Raw genomic sequence first — 23044 nt, 5'->3', positions numbered from 1 at the left:
ATGAGTGTCTTCATGTGTCAACTTGTCAAATTGTGCACTTCTAATATGTGCAGTTTACTGTATGTCAATTATACTTAAGTAAAGCTATTAAAAATAGGCTTGCATCCATACATTGGAAAGTAAAGTAGCAATTTATAAAAATGAGATATACATATACTGATATCAAGAGATGGCTATGATATGACATTAAAGTTACAGGAAAGTATCTCTAGTATAGCCTCATTTTTATAAAGGAATTCTTGTACATGTGTTACATGTGTATATCTTTATTTTTATATACAAAGAAAAGTATGGAAAGGTCTACATCATACTGATTACAGTGTTTATCTCAAGATGACAAGTAGAGATGAAACTTTAAATTTTATATGCATTAGTATTATTTGAATTTGAATTTTTATATAAAAAGAATGCCCTCATGTACCCATTCCCATCTTATTCTTTACCTGATAAATTCATTATTCTTTAATAACTGATTATAACTCCTCATCTTCTGAACAATTTTGAGTTCTACTAAGTCTTCATCTCCATGTATCCAATTCACAGCCCAGTACCCAATAGATATAGGTTCTCAATAAATGTTTAACAAGAGAAGTAGGTATTGGTTTCTTCTAGCAGCTGTGACCTCTATTCCATTGTATGCAGAAGTGAGAGGACATTGGTTCTGTTTGTTGTGTCTTTTGTAAGTCACTCATTCCTTATAAAAAAACTGGCTTAAATAAAATAATTAACAAAAATATTTATTATAGCCATAAAGAGAAGTTGGCAGCCAAGAGTCAAAACTATAAATTAGTGTCAATAGTAGAAAAGATTTCATTGAAGTTAGTTAATTACAGGCATGTGTCACCTAATGATAGGATTTATACCAGCATCACCACAAACACATAATAATGCATTGCACTATGACATTACAACAGCTTTGCCATCACTAAGTGATAAGAATTTTTTAGCTCCATTATTATCTTATGGGACTACCATTGTATATATTGTCCGTCATTGACCTAAGCGTCCTTATGTGGTGCATGACTGTATTAGCTGATAAACCTATAAAAACTATATTTCATTCATTTTGAGACATTTTTCACCAATTAACATCCATGAAGTCATGATGCCTCTTACAATTGATTATACTTTCAAAGTATTTAATCATAATTTTACACTGTTTTAAGAACTATTATTCTTACTTTACTAATATAAAAACTGAGAAACACAAAATTTAAATGATTTTCCACTACCATATTCAGTGTTAACATTTGAATATTTGTTTTATTGTTAGAAAAGTACTAAAACCTTTTGTTATATGGATAAATGGGCAACAGACGTAGATAGAAAGTTGATACAGGAGGAAGTACATGTGAGCGTATGGGAATATACACAACAGTAAAAGAAATACGAATAAATAGTATGATACCCTTTTTAGATCTATTAAAATAATGGGAGGGGGAAGAGAATTTGAAAATAACACCCAGTCCTGGTAGCATTGTAAATTAATACAATTTGTTTGGTTATCTTTCTTTTTATTTTTTATTTTTGTCTTATTCTTTTATTTTCTCTACTGGCTTTTTAGCTATAAATCTTTGCATTATTTTTCAGATGTTATTCTGGAGCAATAATTTAAAACATTTTGGTCTCAGGACCCCTTTATGCTCTTAAATCTTTGAGGACCCCAAAGACCTTTTATTTATGTTTATTATATCTATTGATATATTTCATCTTAGAAATTAAAACTGAAACATCAAAAATTGTTATTAATTCATTTTAAAACAGCAGTAAGCTCATTACATGTTAACATAAATTACATATGTTAATGAAAATATCTATTCGTTCCCAAAAATTTAGTGCAAAGAGTAGCAATGTTTTAAATGTTTGCAAGTTTCTTTAATGTCAGCTTAATGAAAAAGCTGGATTCTTCTATCTGCTTCTTCAATTTGTTGTGATACGTTGTTTAGGTTGAATTATATGAAGAAAATTTATAAATATAGATATATATTTATAAAGGAGAGTTTTTAAAAAGACTTTTGAGATAATTTTAGGTATTTTTCTTAATGTGACACTATCAATATTCCATATCATAACTAAGAAACTATCACTAAATCTCAGTGGTTGTAGTTTCTTAGTTGCAATATGGAATATAAAATCATGTTAAAAAAACATATCAATAAACGTGTGGTATTCTGCTATATTCCATTGGTATGTCATGCACTTTAAATCTTTTATCTATGCATCATTTTATAACATCATGCATGGATAATTTGGAAAATTTTGGTTCCATGTTTTATGAAACTCTTCCAGATGCCGATACATTTCATTATACAATAATTAAAAATCACATTTGTTAAGATCACCACTAATCTCATTAGGAAAAATTTCCAGGTATTGGGAAGCTATCAAACTCATGGTGAGGACAAAACTTCCAAAATTCTAGTTTTTGCTTGAAAGCACAAAATTATCTTGGTCAACAAATATTGCCATTTGTTTTTCTTAAAGTGGTGGTTTTATTTCATTTACTATTAAGGTTGCCAAATAGCCAAGTCTGAATAACTATAGTTTTTCTACAGTTGCTGTTTCAAGTAAAAATAGCATTCCATAAAAAAATAAAAAGCAGATAGTTTAGTTCAAAATGCAAACATTAGTACAAGTGCTTTTCTGCAAGTCAGGCATCATATTTCAGTATGCAACAGCACTGCTGTATGTGTGCTTCCCATTTCGTCACATAGCACATTAAAAATATGTATACCTAAGCATCATTATTTTATAAAATAATTTTTACTGTTTCATCAAGCACGTACTTTAATGAATTGATTTTTTAGAAAAACAAAAACTAGTATCTTCACCACCCTCTGGATGGTGGTATAGAATATAGTGATCACGAGGACATTTTGGTGCCTCTGCCTTTTTCATATTAGGGCAGTTGCAGTTTCACCCACCATTGTTTTCAAACTATCAGTGCAAATGTCGACACAGTGAAAAAGGCAAATAACGGTATTATTATGAAAATAGTTTTAACTTAATGGACCACATGAAAGGGTAGGCCACGCTTTGAGAACCACAGTTCTGGAGATTACAATGTGCTTCCCCAACTTAAACAGTCAGAATTAATATTGTCCTACTTAATATAAAATGTAAGAACCTTACGACAACATGGTTCCACATATTCATCTAATTATATTGGAAGATTTTAATATTTCTTGTAGAGTCTGCCGATAACAAATTCTCTCAAATTTTGTTTATCTGAAAATGTCTTTATTTTAAAATATTAAAAGGTATTTTCACTGTATGTAGATTCTAGTTTGACAGATTTTCTTTTGAGTATTTTAAAGATGCCATTCCTTTGTATTCCGGCCTTCGTTGGTTCTGATGAGAAGTTGGCTGTCGTTTGCATTGCTTTTCCTCTGTATATAAAAGCTCCTTTTAAGATTTCTCTTTATCTTTAGTTTTCAACAGTTTTCTGTGTATTTATCTTGCCTGGGGTTTGCTGTGATTCCTGGACTTCCTGGTTGCTTTTTTTGAAATCAAATTTGGAAAATTTTAGCCAGTATTTTTTCAGTTTTTTTCTTATTCATTCTTTCTCCTCTATTTTTGAGTGGATCTTCAATTTATGTGTTTCTTAGTCTAATTTGTATTATCCCATAGGTTACCAAGACATATACATTTTTTTTTCTTTTTTTTTTCTCTGTTTCTTACTTTGGACAATTTCTACACCTTTAAGTTTTTAAGTTTATGGCCCCTTTCTTTTTGTGGTGTCTATTAGCTGTCAATCCTACCCAATTAATTTTTTAATTCGGATATTATATAAGGGTTGGTTCTTGAATTTCCTTCTAATAGTTTCCATTTCTTTACTGAGGCGTCCCTATCTAGTCATTCTGTCCGTCTCTTTCTTTAAATACACATGCTAATAGTTTTGATTGTATGGTAGGCATTATGGATGATATCCTATATAGAATCTAGATTATGTTGTCATCATTAAGGCGCTGAGTTTTTTTCTGGCAAGTGGTTAAATTATTGCCAAATCTTCTTGGTCAGATCATATTTAATTTTAGGTGTTGTTAGGGTGAGACCGTTTTGGTACTCACCCATGGCATTTCTGGGGTCTTAACTGCATACCTGAGGTATTCCGAGAGGTCCCTCCATTGTCTTAGTCAGAACTTTAATATCTGCAAGCACTCACTGCCTATGTCCAATCAGTTCTCTTTTTTCCACCATCACCCCCAGAATCCTCTCCACTAGGCTATCCTATGGGTGAACAGCCAACACTAGCTAAAAACCCTGCGAGAACTCTCTTACAGACTTCAGGGGCCTTCCCTTCAGTTTGTCTCCCTCTTCTGCAACATTTTGCTGACACTCAGTGAGACAGCCACTCTCTGTCTGGACTCCACTTCTGCACTAGTCTAGAACATGTCCCCAGACAGAAAGCCAGGGTGAATGTGGGGACTGACCTTTTGTATTTCTCTTAAGGATCACAGTCCTACACTGTCTGAAATGTAGTCCAGTGACTAAAAACAGTTGTTTTATATATTTATCCATTCTTATCATTGTTTATGGCAGGAGGGTAAGTTCATTATTAAGTACTCTGTTAGGGCCAAAATCACAAGTCTTATACAGAAGTTTTAAATCACATTTATGAAGATTTTTTAGCTATGTAGAAAAAAATGTGTGTGTGTGTATGTGTGTATGTGTACACAAATATAGGAAGAGAACTTGTAAAATTAACTGTTAATTTATTAGGATATTTAAATGACAGGTAAAACTTTTTCTCTTAAAAATTTTCTGTTATTAAAACTAATAAATATGACTTATGAAACTAAGGGTTATTGATATAGTTTTAAGCTGAAACTAGTAAACTCCATTTCTTCTTTTTACATAAGAATATTTTATTTTTTATTCGCTAGTCACCTAACATAACATAATATATATGTTAAAGTTGTCCTTATGAAAGAAAACCAATAAAACGCACTGAAGCCATAAAAAAAAGTCTTTAAATTTTGTTATATAATGAGACTTGCATGCACTGTAAATGACAAAGTCAGAAGAACATTCTACACATAGCTTACACTGGGTGCTTTGGTTTATATCTGATTATTAAAATTATAATAAGTAGCACCACATTCAGCAGAATTTTCTATAGGTAGGATCCTCAAAAACATTTGTACTCAAGGTAAACAATTGGCTTGTGTGTGTGTGTTTTAACATTCCAAAGCAAGCCAAATGCACAATTATTTAGACTGTTACAGCCATCAACTTAAAGCTAAAGCAAGGAATCATCATTTCCTTGTACCATACATATAAAGGAATAGGAAATACACAGATGTATACATACTTATGTATAACCCGAGGTCATAGGACTTATGACTGCCACAAAATTATAAAAAGTATTAATTCTACCAGCCATCTTATGGAAATTTCTTACTCAAAAATCCTATCTTTTGTTTTTGAGGTTGCTTTTTCTCAAATTCAAGTTTCAAAAAAATATTCAGTAAACTTTGTATTTTCTGTTCAGTTCTCTTTTTTTACTTTATCTTTCTTTTTAAAGAAAATACATCTTCCTTTTTATTAAAAGGATTATGGGGTTTTCCCCCAAGGAGGATGATGTAAAGTTTTAATGACCGTTGTTGTATATCTTAAATATACAATTGTTTTTATATAAATAGAGTTTTTAAAAACTTATCTCTAGTTGAAGCAACTTTATAATATTAAGTAAATTTTAAGACAGTTATCTCTTAATTCCATTATTCTAACAGAATTGTTTTTATTTCACGCAGTACATATATAACTTTATTTAGCTGTTATAATACATATGTAATTTTGGAATCTGCTGTTTTAACCTCGTGTTATATCATAAACACTTTTCCACATTGTTACATAACCTTCATATTTATCATTTTAAATGTCTACATAGTATTTCTTTGAGTTACCATAATTTTTTCATTACCCTATCACTGAGGTTGTTTCTAATTTTTTTACTGTTATATTTGGCATTCAAGTAAATATTATTGTACAGATACGTCTCTGTACCTGACTTCTCTCTTCTTTTGAATTACTTTGTTACAGTATATCCCCAGAAGTATAATTCATATGTCAAATAGTGTGAGCCACTTTTTTCCCTTGGGTGGTAGTAGTAGTTGTTGTTAATTACCTGATTATTTTCAGTTTGTTTGTTAGTTATTTGTTTCTATTCTTAAGTTCTATTGTAATTATATTTATTACTTATAAACTTGAATGATTCTTATTGCTGTCTGTTGAGTTTTGGTATACGTGAATCAGACTTTTCTAATATAAAGAACTGCCATAAAGCAGCAGGTCTGGAGGAAGTCTCATAAATACAGTAGGAACATTTTATAGGTTTCTGTGGGGATTCTGTAACTGTACAGTGGAAAATCTGTTCTGCAGTGGCTTAGGGTATAATATTACCCTCACTTAGCAGTTAAGAAAATGAAACAACATAAAGAACAGTGTAAGGAAGTTAGAGCAATTGAAGAAATAACTAAATCTGTTAAATACTCAGGAAGAAGCAAGTTGAACTAACAGTTTAAAGCAAATGCTTAAAGCTAAAGACCACATATACTCTCATTGTCTCAGAGCTTGATTCTTTACAGGGAGATGGATTGCTCTATTTTCTTTCTTCAGTGTTGTAGAAATTTATATATGAGAAGCTTGTCCCCAGCCTTAATAATACGATTCTCTCAATAAACGATTTGCTGTCTTTAATAACATTCTCTCTCTCTCTCTCTCTCTGTATATATATATACTTAATATATAAAGTATAGTTGCCAGCTCCAAGTTATATATGTGATTACTCACATATATGAAAATAAGCCAAAACAAAAATCTATTTGAATCTTATTAAAGCAAGGGATAAACCTTCTTAATGATTATTTGGGTTATAAATGATTAGGATTATTTGAAATAATTGTGGTTAAATTTTCATGTGTGAAACTCTGATTTTTACATTATTACTTGCTTCTCCCGGTGACTTCAGTATACCAGTTTTAATCCTTCTTAAAAGAAAGCAGTTTCTCACCTTTCAGCGGTATATTTATAGCCAGATCACTGGAAAACACCCTCTCACATATGACTGCATAAACATGACTTAAAATAGTACCAAGCTTATCATCATTCCACCAAAATCAACTCCTTATTCTGTCCTTGTTACCCCCAGTTTTCTTGGTACTCAGTTTTAAGACCTTGAAATCATTCTTGATTCTTCTTCTACTCCCTACATCTAGTTAATCTCCAAGACATAACAGTTTTTATCACAGTGTCTCTCTTTCCACTCTTCCTTTCTGTTTTCCATTGTTACCACCTTAGTCCTGGGACTCATTAATCCTAGATTACTGCAATAGTCTTCTGATTGCTCTCCTTTCCTCCAGTCCCTTTGCTTCACTGTGTCTTGCACACTACTAAACTGTTCACATTTGAGATCCTCTGAAATCTGACCATTAACCAGCTCCTAATTTCATTTGCAATTATCCAAGAGAATCAATCAAAATGGATTTTTTATGTTTCCTGTATAAACTGTCCATAGTCCCAGCTTCATATATGTCTCAGTTAATGTTTTATCAGTCACCATAATGATATACCTCAAGAATTTTATAGTTTACCCCTTTCTCCTCAGTTAGATAGCTATGAATGTCATATGATATTGTTAGTGGTTTTTCTTACAATGATCAATAAGCTATATGGAACTTGAATTATGGGATATGTGATTTAATTATTGTTTAGAAAAATGGTTTATTCAGGAAATTATATCATTCATTTTAGTTTTACCTACTGCAAAAAGAGAAATGCAAACTTTGGGAAAACAGAACCAAGAAAATCACCTTTTTTTTTTTTACATAAAGATGCTGCTTCTATTCCAAGAAAGACATTTTTGTGGCAGAAATAATATCTTTTCATATAGGGAAATTAAATTCTGAAACTAAAAAATACTTAATGAAAGTGCCAGATCTTAGAAAGGTGACCCTTTTATATGCTATATTAAGTAGTCTATCATTTAAATGTAAATGAACCCATTTATAGAAATTAAGGCAGCTAGTAAGAAACGTCTAAAGTTACTTTAAAAACAGGATAAGTATAAAATATTTTAAATCATGTCTCTTTGACAGCAAAGTATTAAAATATAAGTATTGTAAAAGCAGCATTCAAAAACTATTAGAGAATGCCCTGTTCATAAATTAACAAAAAGGCAAATGAATTTAGCCTTAGAGTAAACTACAGTAAACCATACCAGCACCAAATAATCTTGCACCATCTCCTGGGACATATTTTCAGCAATCATTTCCAAAGGCGGCTGGAGCTTGCAGCTCAACCACATTTAACCAAAAGAATCATAGGAGTTCCAGGGTTGTACTAGCACTATTAGAAGGAACATCTGACACAAAATATATTCATTTGACATGGATTCGTTTGTATCATGTCTTTGACTAATCTAGAATGAAAGATGCATCCCCTGCCGCCCTTTTTCTGCCTTCTTCAGTTATAAAGCATGTTTTACAGACATTTTATATTTTGATAGGGATCACATGCAATGGTCAAAAGAAGAAGAAGCAGCAGCTAGGAAAAAAGTAGAGGAAAACTCAGCCGTGCGAATCCTTCTGGAAGAGCAAGGTAGGCAATTAAATGTCATAGCTCTTGGAGCCTGGCTTTTTTTCTGTTTTACCTTCCACTGATTCAGTTTACACTTTAGTCTCTTTTCTTCCTAATTGTGTCATTGCTTTGGAGAGTCCTTAGCTTCTACCTTTGCCAAACCACTTGTTCCATTTGGGAGAATTCCCAGTTTTTCCAGTAGACTGGGATCAAAGTTAATGCAATAAATTATGTATTCACCTTGTATTTGCTCTTTTGGTAGTGATATTGTTGCTTTTTCTGAGAGAGACACACACATGAGTGGCATTTCAAACAAGATAGGAAAATACAACTTTAACTTTTTTCCTTTGCTGTGTGTATCTCACTTGTTGGGAATGCTCAGCAAATTCAAAAACTTGAGCAGAGAAAGTAAAGTCATATCAAAATGTTGCTGGGCTTCTAGGATAAACACAAAGTTTCAATAAGGATGTGAGGTACTTTTCTTGGCGGCATTGATATTTAGAGTTTAATTTAGGTAAGGACTTGCCAGCCTTCAAAATGGCTTCTAAAAAATGGAACTAAGCTTCTATAACAAAAACAGAAAATGTGTGGGTGAAGATGTAGAGAAATGGGAATCCTTATGCATTGTTGGTAGAAATGTAGAACGGTGCAACCTCTATGGAAAACAGTATGGAAACTTTTTAAAACAATAAAAATTAAACTGCCATCATATGATCTAACTACCTCACCTGGACATATAGCAAAAAAAGGAAAATCGAAAACAGGGTCTTGAAGTGATATTTGTACACCCATATTCATAGCAACACTATTCATAACAGGCAAAAGGTAGAAGCACCCCAAATGTACACCAACAAATAAATGGATAAACAAAATGTGGTATATACATACAATGAGATATTATTCAGCCTTAAAAAGAAAGGAAACCCTGTCACATGCTATAACCTAGATGAAACTTGAGGGCATTTTGTTAAGTGAAAGAAAACAGTCACAAAAAGGCAAATACTATATGTCTCCACTTACATGAGGTATCTAAAATAGTCAAATTTTAGAAACAGAAGGTAGAATGGCAGTGACCAGGGCCTAGAGAGACGGGAAACACAGAGTTGGTAAATGAGTACAGAGTTTCAGATTTGCAAGATGAAAAAGTTGTAGAGATGTTTTACAACGATGCAGATATACTTAACACTGCTGGATTGTATACTTAAAAATGGTTAAGATGGTAAATTTTATGTTATATGTTTTTTACCACAATTTTTTTAAAAAGCACACACAAAATAATTTCTCCTATGTCCTTACTACCTTACTGGGAACCCACAAATACTTTGCTGAACATCTACACTCTAGATAGGATTTTCTACCTTATTTTTCTTAAAATCATTTCTTCTTTAAAACAGCTTGGTTCTTTTTTATTTAAAAAAATAGTTTATTGAATACACACAGAAATTTACACAATTCATAAATAAATACTCACATACATTTTCCCAAATCCCACATCAAGAGACAGAATATTACTAGTAACCCAAAAACTTCTTCATGTTCCATCTCAATTACAATACTTCCCGTAACCCCTCAGACCCACGATGAGCAATCACTATTCTGGCTTCTAATACCATAGATTAGTTTTGCCAGAACAACTTGGTTCTGGTCATGATCATTCTAAGTCATTCTTATAGCAATATCAGTGTACCCATTAGATAGAGCAAGTGTTAGCAATCTGTGGCTGTGGCCCAAATCTAGCCCACTGCCTGTCTTTATAAATAAAGTTTTATTGGAACACGGGCCTACTCATTTGTTTACATATTGTCTATGGCTGCTTTGTGAACTACGTACGGTCTCTGTTGCTACCATTCAACTCCGTATTGAGTTGAATGGTAGCAACAGAGACCGTACGTAGTTTACAAAGACAACTGTCTGGCCTTTTACAGAAAAAGTTTATCAGTCCTTGAAATAGAATTTTCAGGACAGATTGATCAGCTGTCCTGAAACGTCCCAGGGAAAGATGTTTGCATTCCTCTGTGCTAACCAAGCATAGTGCAAATCACTAACCCCAGTAGTAGTTAACTATTGCTCTAGTGACTTTAGTCTATAATTGAGGCTAAAGTTTGAAGCAAAAATAGCTATGGAACTGAGCTAATGAGACAGCCCTCATTAGTTGCTCTTAACCAGGGAAGGGAACAGAGCTACCCTATCCGATCCTCTGGCATCATTTGCTCTTCCTGAGAGCTTGTTCTCTTCCTCATCCTAATCTTGAATGTGGACAAGAAAGAAGAGCACCTGGTCCACAGTGGAACCATTCTATTTTTATGAGCTCCAGCCATGCAGTCCAGAGTGGAATATGGCCAGTGAGTGTTGGGTTTGGATTTGAGGGTGCATACCAGTGGCAGTTCTGCTTACAAATCAGCCAGCATTGCATTCCTTTGCAGGAACTCTGTCACACTGTTTCTGAGGAAGTATAATTTTGCTTCTTTGCCAGCAGCTGCACAGACATATTTTCCACATTACTCAAGCTTCTGCTAGTGGCCACCTGGATGTGACAGAGACAGTCAAGCCTAAACTGAATTAAAAGTTATCAGTCATCTTAATTCGTTTCCAGGAAGTTAAAAATTATCCACGGTATTTTTCCTGATAATATGAAAAACCAAAGATTTTTTTTCACATTCTTTTGAATATTTCTGTTTGAACATAAATAGATGAGCAGTGCTGATGATGTTCCCTTAAAGTGCTCTGTATGTGGCTGTCTATTTTGGCCTATTTATGTTAACAATGAATTTGAGTGAAGCTAATGAGAAGGTTATTTTAGGGCCTTGGAAACCGCAGTAGAGGAAAATGACAGTTCCCACAGAACCATAGTGTGACTGAAATAGAAAGGTGGTGACTGGGCTCTCTCTATAGAAGCAGGAAAAGCAGGCTATAGAGAACTGATGATACTGCTTTGAAGCATTTGGTTTGCTTATTAGCATGTCCAGTCTCTTTTGAGCAAGTTTTCTGGCTGCCGTGGAGACATGGAACAAAAGATTCCATTTTAAAACTACTCAAAGTGATCAAGATTTCTGCTGGGTCCCATCTGTGTCCCCCTTGCAACACTGCTCAGTGCAGTGGACTTCATACATGTCAGGGGACAAGGAGAGGAACACACAGTGAGGGTGACCATTTTATCACACTTAAGCAAGTTTGCACAGAGCAGCAACTGAGGCTGCTATGAGGGTGGCAAAGAAAGAAAACTTTTGATTTCAGGAACTATGTTGAGTGATAGGGCATTACAATGAGAGTATATTCCTACCCAGCCATCCAGTCCAGTCTCTGCCAAGGATCATAGAGCTGCTAGTCTGCAGAAGCCCTGGCAGAGGCTTCTAATTTCATATTTAATGCCTCTGATGAATATGGGTCAAGGTGAATAGATCCATTTAAAAGCTCTACTCCCAAACTTTGTGAAAATCCAAAGGAAGCTCTGACCCAGTTCTTCTCCCAGTGTTTCTGTTAACCACCATTTCTTCTTACCTAGGTGAGCCCTAAGTCTTTAAGAGCCAGCTTTCTCCCATCACAAAATATTCTTTTTGCAGCTCATTATAGAGCAGGAGCACTGTTTATTGATCTTATCTCACTTATTTTAATGCCACTGAGAGGAAATACTGGTTGTTCTCCCATGCTAGCCAACTCTCTAGTACATTTCTTTTGGTCTCCCTGTGTGTCAGTCTGTCCTGTCACTCCATATCCTATTCTCACCTATTGTCTCAGTTGTTAGTGAGGACTGAAGTCAGGAAACACCATCACAATTCTGAAAATAAGAACTTATCCATTACAAATAACAGTCTTTTGCTGTGGAATGGTTGACATTTCATTTCTGTGATCAAAATGTATAGTATCCAGGCTCTCATTGGCAATGTTTCTTTCAATTAGAGGTCCAGATTAATGATTTTTAATTCCACATATCCTTGGTGATTTCTTTTAAATTTTATTTTTAGTTCATATTTCTTTAAAAGCAGGTTAATTCCAAGAAATGAGAAAGCTACATTTGGCAGTTTTTGCGTTAACATGATTATATTTTATAATTTTCTAACATAATCTCCAGTGTGTTATATCTCAGCTGGTTGTTTAGAAAATGTAATGGGCTTTTAAAACTTAATAACAAAAGCAGCTGCTGTTTTTACTTTTAAATATCCTTGTAAATAACTGCCTACCTAGGATGAGTTATCTATGCCAAGCAAAATCGTGAAAGAACCCCACTATACCTTAACCACTTGAGGGTATCCTATGTGAAAAAAAAATAGAGTAGCCAAAATTTTTGTGTGCTGATGAATTTAGGGTACTTGTTTATATATCAGCTTTATTTGTTTAAAATTTCATGCAGTACTCTTAGAAATGTACTTTTCATTTCATACTTTAAGAGTTTGCATTTATTAGACAATGAACTTTATAAGTGACATGTGGAAATTTTCAACTTTGAGAGCTCAGGTATTTGCGTAATTGATATGCAAAAATAACTTTAAATTGCTTTTGGTTACACTGCAACTTAGAATAAATTTTCATAATTCATATTAATCATATCATATATGTCAGATACATAAATGGTTTAATTCATTTTCTTAGTTGTGATATTCAGTGTGATTCAGGTTGAATTTTGAATATTTAAATATGGTTAGTATGTCATATTTCTTCTTCCCTTCAGCAATACTGAATTTAATAAGTGAATAATTGAGAAGTTGCTTCATCTGGCTGTGGTTAAACAGATCACTACATCCCTTTTACTGTCATTGGCACAGGGCAATTAACTCTGAATTGGCAGCCGAGGAAAGTGAAAGGAAAAATGCTTCTGCAAGAAAAATTGATCATTAATATACCTGTTTAGAAGGTTATCTGGACACGATGAAAACAGGGCAGATTTCTCCACACTATATATATATTTTACCATTATTGACCTGAACTTGAGATGATTCAACAGTTGGTTGAAACTAAATGTTTCACTCATGGTCAGGAAAGTAGCTCTTCCAAATCCCCTGTTATCACAGATACTCTTGCAGTTCAGGAAATTAAATCATATACTGAAGGTGTTTACATTGTCTCATAACCATAACTATGAGTTTGAGTATCAATCTGCAGGATCTCAGAAGCTGTCACACATTACTGGTAACTATGGAGTTGCCAGCATTGATTGGAGATACTGCTGAAAACACAACTTTAAAAAGCATAAAAAAAAAAAGGTCCAGTCCATTAGCCTTTCCCGTAGCCCATCCTGGGTGCTGTTTCTATTTTGTTTCTATCTCACTAGCCCATGTATTCTCACAGAGCATTTTATGTTGCCATTGCTCATCGTAATTTCAGCATATAACCTTGTAGAATTTATATAATTCAAATGGAGTTTAATTAATTCTGTATTTCTGACCTGTTCCTATGAAGGTTCACTCTAATCAGCATTATTTTTACAATTTAGTTATACTGATTATAAGTCATGCTGAGGTTTTACTTTCATCTTGTTGTTTTATAATGAGAGGAAAAGTACAGAATCAGAAAAACAGATTATTTTCAGAGACATTTTGGAGGGAGTTGGTATTGATTTTGTGTTTGGGAAACAATGTAGTGTAATGGTTAAAAACATGAGCTTTAAAGTTTAATAGACTTGGTCCAGGTAGTAGCTCTTCTGGGTGACCTTAGGAAAAAATTTTATTCCCTCTGACCTTGAGTTTCTTTGTAAATTTCAATAATAATATAAGAGGTATTACTTGGATTAAATAGGAAAAAAAATCCATTTAAGGCATTTGACATAGTGCCTGGCACATAATAAACATTCAGTAAGTGTTATTATTATTTTTAATGCTGTGTTATTGGTATAATACTTTATATAATTGTTTGGGGTTTTTTTCTTAATTTTGGAGAAATATATGAAAAAGTCTTGGAAGTATATATATTAGCAGACCTTGACTATCATCTTTTAATAACAATCGGATCCTTTTTAAAGACTACATAGGCTAGGCTTGAATTTAGGTCCTTGATATATTTGATATCTTAACCAAATTCCAATCATCTCACTGCAGATTAATCTTCTTTATAAACTGTAGAAATTAAAATAATGCAGGCTCATATGACAACAGTCTAATTCAGTATTTCATAGTTTGTAGAACTGTTAATGTTTAATGTTCTCCATAAAGTCATGGGTTTAGTAGGAAAGTACGTAGACTTTTTAGAGTTTGAACAGAGGGATGCTCTAATTCAATCCCTCATCAAATTAGGAAACTATGTAGGCAAGTTGAATGAAGAATCAACTAAGTTTCTCTGTCTTTGTGTAAAATATAGATAAAACTTTACAAAAGAAAGAACTACATAATAATCAAGTTGTTACCATCACTCCAAATTTTTATCTGATTGTTATAACTGAATGTAAAATAAATTTTAGAATTGTAATCAGTGTATAGACCATTTTGTATAAATGTTTTCTCTTAAAATATTATTGTTTAAATTTTAACTTCTATGCAGAGTTACTCTGTTTTGACCTATATGGTTTGCTTGGTCATTCCGATGTTTTGAGATATTTGAGTTATTTCCCACTTTTTCCTATTATGAATAGTACTGCTCTGAATATCTTTTCTTTCATGTTACTCCCCTGCTGTCTACCATTCTTCCCCCAATTAATTCCTAGGGGAATATTTCCACAAATTAATCAAGGTATAGTATTATATTCTATTTACCGATAGGTAAAAAGTAGATTGGTATTAGAAACTCAGATACTAGAGATTAGACTAAATATAGACCTTCTTAGGTAGTTACTTTTTATTAAGCAGAAAAATCTTTTACCAGCATAGAGAGTTTTTAAGATAAAAGAAAGAAGAGAAGGTATAAGAAGACCATGAGGAAATTTGACAGTTTCCTAATTCCTTCTGAATCTGATTTTAAGAATGTTGTTTTGTTTTCTTATCCAGGATATCAGGCACACTCCAATTTTTAAAAGTAGAAATAGAAATATTTTAAAGATAAATATCCAACATTTTTAGATTAACCATAAATAGGCTTCTTTCCACTAGTGCAGATGTGAGCATGTTTTAGACTTCAATATCACGTAATTCTTTTGTTCAGAGATCTACTTTCAGTTCTCAGACCTTAAATACATATGGGAGTTTCTGTCTTTATAGTGGTCCTGCTGCCAGATACAATTCAGCCTTGATGGGAAGGAAGTCTTGTGGCCAGATGGGTGGAGATCCATGGTACAGAGGCATAAAGATAAAAATGGAAAGAAAAGAAAAACTATAAGGGCTTTAGGACAGGGCTCTGTAACACAGACAAACCTGACTATAAGCACTGCTTGTTCTGAGGGGAGGGGCTTCTTTAAAATTATGAAAGAATTGAGTTTATTTTTATTTTTAGTTTAATTTATTTTTAGTATAGATAGTAATTTCACACAGATCAAAATTCAAATGAAAATTGTTTCCCAAACCCTGGTGCCCAGCCTCTAAGCTCCCCTCTAAGCAGCCAGTATTACTAATTATGCGATTATCTTTCTAGGACTCTTCTGTACATGTAAAAGTAAATATGTGTATATACATACATGTATGTTTCACCTAACATTAAATCTTAGGGCCCTGGGACCCAGGGAAATAAGGGTTGACATCACAAAATGCATGTCTCCTTTAAAAGAGCTTCAGAAACTCTCATGTTAGGCAGTGCCAACAAGAAGAGATTGCTCTGAAGGTGAGGGAAGAATTAAGTTATGGGATGCCCCCTAGACTCCAGGAGTCAAGATATGTGGCCTGGTTCTGCTGTGATGGGGCTCTGGCACTTGGAACAATTGAGTTCATCTCTTCTGTGCTGTCTTTCTTCCAATGCAAAACAAGTGGATTGGAGTAGAGTATTTAAATGGACCATTCTGGCTCTAAGATTATATCATTTATAATTCCACAATTTCCTGTCTGATTACCAATTTGCACAGACATTGTATTGAAACTACATTTACACAGACAAAAAATGAGGTATCTTTTTTCTGAGATAATAAAGAGCTTTACAGGTTATTGATAAAAAATGATTATTACAATTCTAAGAATGGACTGTAGAAAGTAGTTTGCAATGATTATACTCCTTACAAAAACTTATCAGCCAAACAATTAAGTTAGAAGCAGCTGGACTAAATAACCCACACATTTATACATTTTGAGAGAATTAATACCCTATAGTTTTAGCCTTAAAGAGGTTAAAAAAAAAATCAGATAAATAGGAGTTAAGTTTTTTAATAGTAAATATACTTGTTATAAGTGATAAATAATGTATATTTAACATTTAACTTATATATAGTTATTAAAATGATAAATAATAGTGAATATAATTCATAGTAAAATAAACCTTTTTTTTCTCTTTTAGTTAAGTATGAGAGTGAAGCTAGGAAATATTGGGACACATTTTATAAGATTCATAAGAATAAATTTTTCAAGGATCGTAATTGGCTGTTGAGAGAATTTCCTGAAATTCTTCCAGTTGATCAAAAAAACGAAGAGAAGGCAACAGAATTATCATGGGATCATGCAAAAACTAACCCTGCAAATTGTTTTTCAAGAATGCACTGCCATGCTATGCCTGAAGAAAAAAGTCATTGTAAGAAAAGTTCTGGCTTGTCAGATAGTCAAAGCAAAGCAGGATCCAATTTTTCCAACCTAGACTCTGAAAAACACAGAAAAGGACCTCTGAAGACTGAGCTATTTCCTGGTAGCAACGCCACTTTCAGAATCCTAGAGGTACTGTACTGCAGGGGCAAAGATGGGAGGTGACTAATTATTTTAAAATGTATATTCCATGTTACTTTATTAATGAGCCACATTTTTTAGGGGGGAAATGATCAAATCTAATTAAATAACTGTTAGGTATACTTCTATGCATAAAAAAATGTTAGGGGCTCATATCTTTAATCAGTCAGGTTTTAATTTTTTTTTAATTTGTCTTTTAATTTTTTACTTGAAAGCAGTTTTAAATACCAGTAAACTTTTTGCCTTAATTTCTTTCTCTTTCTGTTATTACCCTATTTTAGTTGAAATAGAAATAACTGAGATATATAATTTCCTATAATCCGGTATGGATCTTGACTTTCTATTTTTAAAAATATTTTTTCCTTCTGATTATAAAGGTATAATATATTAATAGAATTTGCTAAAGAGTACATAAGAGAAATAAAATTATAATCTCACAAACAATGAATTTAACCACTGATAACTTTTTACTGACTTTTTCTCCTTTTGTTTAGACCGTTTTATATTATCGAGTTATACTGTACCTGTATTTGCGGGGTTTGCTTTGTTTCTGTTTAACATTAAATCATAACTTGTTTTCCCTGTTTTTAAAAATTCTCTATAAACATTTTTATGGCTGTGAAATATTTTACTATGTAGAATACTGTAATTCTACTTATCTATTTTCACACCATTGAGCATTTAATTGTTTTCAGGTTTCTACAGCAAACATCTTTGTGTATATAGAGTTTTCCACACTTTCCTTAATTATCTTAGGTTAGATTTACTAGTTCATAATTTATAACAAATTTTAATACTCTTAAGATATATTGCCATGATTGTTACCTACCATCTTTTTTAAAAATTAATTAATTTTTATGGTGACATTGGTTAATGAAATCTGGTATGTTTCAGCTGTACATTTTACCACTAAGGTATATATACATTTATATTATGTGTTCATCTCCCATAGTTAGATGTCTTTTTGTCCCCCTATATTTAACCCCTTTTACCCCATCTACCTTTCCTCTCCTCCCACCTACCTCCCCTCTCCTCCCCCACCCCGCTAGTAACCACTACTCTATCGTCCTCTGGTAATTACTAGCCTATAGTCCATGTCCATGAGTCTCTTTGTTTGTCTTGCTCATTTGTTGCTTTTAGGTTTATATCCCACATATAAATGATATCATGTGATTTTGCCAAATTGTTTTCTAAGAAGTGGTACTAATACCAGTTCACAGCAGTGCATATCTGTTTCATCACACCCTCATTGATTGGAATATTTTTATTTTAGTATTTTCCACTTTATTAAAAATTATACCTTGTTTTAATTTGTGTTTCTTTGATTATTAAATAGGTCACATAGTTTTAAAATGTTAGAAGCCATTTGTACATCTTTTGTGTTCTATTTATTTTCTTATTTAGCTATAATTTTTTTTTCTTTAATGAGTTCTGCCTTTTTATCATATTTATTGCAAATTTTTTTTTCACAGAATGTTGGGCACCTTTTAATTCAGTTTATTTTGGGTTTTGGTGTGTAAAAATTTTAAATGTTTCCATAGTCAAATTTCTCAGTATAAATCTTGTGATTTATTTCATTGCTTTTGAGTTTTAAAAATTCTCCTATACATACCAGAGATACAGTAAATTTCTTTTTATAGTAAGGAAAATTTAACCTTGTTTTCATGATATTTGTTTGTTCTTTTGATTTTAGGTTGGCTGTGGTGCTGGAAATAGTGTTTTTCCAATTCTGAACACTTTGCAGTGAGTTTTAGAGTTTTCTTCTACAAAATTTTATATATGTATGGGATGTTGAGAAGTTCTGGAAAAATGTTGTTATATATATGACAGTAGTGTGTTCTTGTTCCCATGTAAACAATGACTAAGACAAGTTTCAAAAGTAGTGTCTTAGTCTTAGTGCCCAATTTAAAGTGAACTGGGACTTACTCTGAAAACAATGTTTCACAGCCATGGGTTGTCCACCACAGACTGAAGTATTTTTTTACACTCGTGTGTGTGCATGGATGAGATAATAAAACAAAAAAAAAGAGCAAGAGATTTGATCCTTCCTCTAGCTGTGAATTGCTAAACTTTAGATATTTAATTTGCTCCTCAAAGACAAGCAAGTGTCATTTTACACATAGAGAATTGAATTTAAAGGTTATACTTTAACCCTTATTTTATTTTGTCATCACTTCTAGAGCCATATCCAAGATAAAACCATCAGATGTCAAATTATTGTCTCTAGACTTGGAATTGTTTGGAGGTAATAGCAGCTAACCCTAAAACTCAAAAAAGCAAAAGTAAAGGATAGGGACAGAGATGTTCTCCTGACTTATTCCTATTGTCCACCACCTCACGTATATGTATTAGTATTTCCATGATGAAGACACACCTTACAAAACTTTTCTAACACCATTTACCTATGGCTAGTCTGTCAAGTTTGTTATTTGTTGTTGTTGTAGTTTGTTTACCTAATAGCTTTCATATTATTTTTCCATTACAAAATCAACATAAACACATTCTAGAACATTTCCATTATAGGAAAAGGGGAGGAAAATCACCCATCATCCCCATTATCCTAACATAGCTGCTGACAGAATTTTTATTATAATTCCTTTCAATCTTTTCTCTATGCATATTTTTAAATTTAACAATACTATTTCATAACTTTAGTTATGAAAATGTGAAAGCATTCAGAAAAATAAAGAGTATTACACAGCAAATCCCCATATACCCATCACCTCAATTCAAAAATTATTAACATAATGCCAACATCATGACATTTTATCTTTAAATATGACATGTCTTATGACGTATCTCAAAAAATTCAAGACATTCTTTAATACTATTATAAACATAATATAATGAATAGTAAGTAATTCCCTGATAACATCAAATAACCAATTAAAGTGGACAGGCAGAAGTGATGCTGGCAAATTTGCAGTTTTGAATGGCCTTTCTCTTTTTGTTCTTATTTTCTTCATTTTCCCTTTTTCAATTTCTAGGCTGAAATTGCCTGTTCTTTTATAGCATATAACCAGGTTCCTTCATCCCAGTGATTTCCAAGCTTATAATACACATAAGTCTACTACATTGACATTTGATTATGTGGTACTTTAGGCTCAGCTCAAGGTATTATTTAGCATGTCATTTCCTATGTCTTGTCTCTCCAGCCACTTTTTATATTCCTTGAGGCTGACAACATGTTTTACCCTAATCTGATTTTTCAGATATCCTAACCATACAATATAGATAGGTAGAGCTCAGTACATATTGACTGATTAATATCTGATTCCCCACTTGTTAGTTGTATTTTTCCCTCTCTACTTCTCCCTCCAACTAATAATTGCAAGCTCTTGCCTCCTCATTCCTTGGCTCTTCTTTGCCGTGTCTTCTTTTTTGCTTCATATCCATATTTTAGAAATCATTGCAGCTTAATAACTTGAGATAATTAATTCATCTTTAAAAGGCAACCAGTGATTAACCTTCCAAAGAAAGGATTAGACTTTTTTCCCCACCTAAGAAATTATGTTTTATTACTTTTAGAGAGTACAGGATTAATGTTTTACATTTTCAGAATATTTTACCATTATTAGACCTCCAGAATTGAGAAGTCCTATCGTTCTCCAAGGATCATTTAATTGTTAAACCCTCTGCCAAGAGAGTGCTTGGTGGTGTGGTCATGGTAGTGATATTTACACCTGCTCACTGGGAGAAGAGCCAAGGCAGTCAGCTGATTTTATAGAAAAACTCTGGAAAGGCATTGAGTGGTCACAAGACTTTGACGTGGGCTACTGATGCAGTAGGAATTCAGTCTCAGAGGTTATGCTGCCACTCTGGTAAGACATGTGGCAAATGGCCCATGATTTCCTTTAGCTACTAGACTGTTCTGTGTCTTGTGGGTGTTTAGTAACCACTACCCAAAGATAGACTGCATACTTTTCATAATGAGCTAGATGTGCCAATGTCCAGAGAAGCATTTTGAGTTCAATGGAAGTTTTCATAGAACTTTATTAAGTTCTTAAGTTTTTAAGTTCCTGAAAGGTAGAGGCAGATCTTCCTTTAATAATGTGATAAATCATTAAGAATAAAAGCAACAGCAACAATATAATAATAATGACAAACATTTATTTGTTTCTTACTCTGAGTTAGACACCTTTCTAGAAACTTTTTTTATATAAATCCATTCAGTCCTCACAGCCACCTTATATGCCATGTTTGTTTATGTTTTAAAGATGAGGAAACAAACTTACAGAAAGATTAAGTAACTATTCCAAGGTCATACAACTTAATGGTAGAGCCAGGATTCAAATTTTAGGCAGTCTGGTTCCAGAGCCCTTGCGCTTAGCCATCATATCGCATAGTGCTATATACATCCGAGTGTTTATTGAGAATATTTCAAACAATTGTGACAATCCATCAAATTACGAGTCACAAATATATGGATTTCATAGAAAATAATAAGGATAGGTGCTGCAATAAAGCACTGTTTTTGTATGAGACAGATGAGAAAAAACAAGCAGTGCAAGTTTTCACTCTGATTCAGTACTGGTTAACTTTTCATAACCAAGTTCTGTTCCTCATACTTCAACTTATTTGGACAGATCTTAAGTCATATGTCAATCCTTAGTGCCACAGAATGAATGTGTTGTACAGTATTGATCAATGAGTAGCATTAAGAGTGTAATCTGAGCCTGGGTGAGATTTTGCTAATTGCATATTTGTGCTTGTATTCCATATTTATTTAGAAATCTTACTTTTTTTAAATGCCTCCTGATCAAATTAGAAGTTCTAATTATGTGCTTCACCTCCCACCTGGATATCCTACCACATACCAGTTTCAGCTCTTGGGATCAACTCCACTTCTCATCCTTGGTGTGAGACTCCCACCTCTAAACCTTTATACCACTTCCCCTTCTCCTCACCTTCTCCTTCCCCTTCTCCTCATCCTCCTACTTCAAAATTCTTAAGACTTACAAGACTCTGAGCAGCTGCCCTATCCACATTCCTATAGTAATTGTATAAAACCAACCATGCCTCCAACTAGGCTATAAAATCCGCAAAAGCCAGGACCATACTTATAATTACTGTTTAATGACATACTGATCTCTTTTTGTGGTTCAGACATGGTACTAAGCAACATGATGCAAGAATTATTTGATACCAGCATACGAGGGATGATCAAGAAGGATAAAGTATATGCCTGCCCATTAATAACCATGGTCCAACCATTGTTCCTGAATTTCAGATAAAGGCCAAACAGAACCTGTGTAAGTTCAGTGGAGGCCCACTAAAATTAGTCAAAATTTTCGTATGGATAAACATCCTCACCCAACCCTGGAAAAAAAAAAAATGCTGAATTTAATTTATTTACATCTTGTAAATAAAGCAACTAAGTTTAGTCAAATTCACCGAGTTAAGAAGTAGCAAATCTAGGATTTAAACGCAGGTCTATTTGGCTCCAAAATTCATACCCTTGCTTTTTTATTACATAATTTCATTTACTACTTTGTATTCTAATGCTTGGCACATATATGAGGCTCAATAAAAGTTTGACAATAACTTGAAAAGATAGGTAAGAATTAACATATTAGTGTTTTATTCTTTAGAAGTTGTATTTACGTGCTGTTATATGTATATATGTTTTTCTGCCCTATCAGGGCTCCAGGGGCCCAGGAGCCAAATGAGTTGTACACACAGGAAGAGGAATGAAGCACCAAGGGACACAGGGGTCTGAGGATCTTTGGAGAAGAGTAGCTAAG

At 33.1% G+C, this 23044-nt stretch overlaps 1 protein-coding gene across 1 annotated transcript in view; it reads left to right on the top strand.

Annotated features, from left to right (window-relative positions):
• The window catches only part of METTL8 (methyltransferase like 8), a 39196-nt gene that overhangs the window by 7623 nt on the left and 8529 nt on the right, over positions 1-23044 (top strand). Inside the window, exons 2-4 of the mRNA XM_006921184.3 lie at positions 8510-8601; positions 16921-17291; positions 18994-19043. Coding sequence (XP_006921246.1) covers positions 8510-8601; positions 16921-17291; positions 18994-19043 — 513 coding nt within the window. The remainder of the gene's footprint in view (positions 1-8509; positions 8602-16920; positions 17292-18993; positions 19044-23044) is intronic.

The sequence above is a fragment of the Pteropus alecto genome, unplaced genomic scaffold (genome assembly GCF_000325575.1).
Source record: "Pteropus alecto unplaced genomic scaffold, ASM32557v1 scaffold3, whole genome shotgun sequence".
NCBI lineage: Eukaryota > Metazoa > Chordata > Mammalia > Chiroptera > Pteropodidae > Pteropus > Pteropus alecto.
Note: the sequence above shows the minus strand (reverse complement) of the source record. Positions and strands in the feature narration are given on the sequence as shown.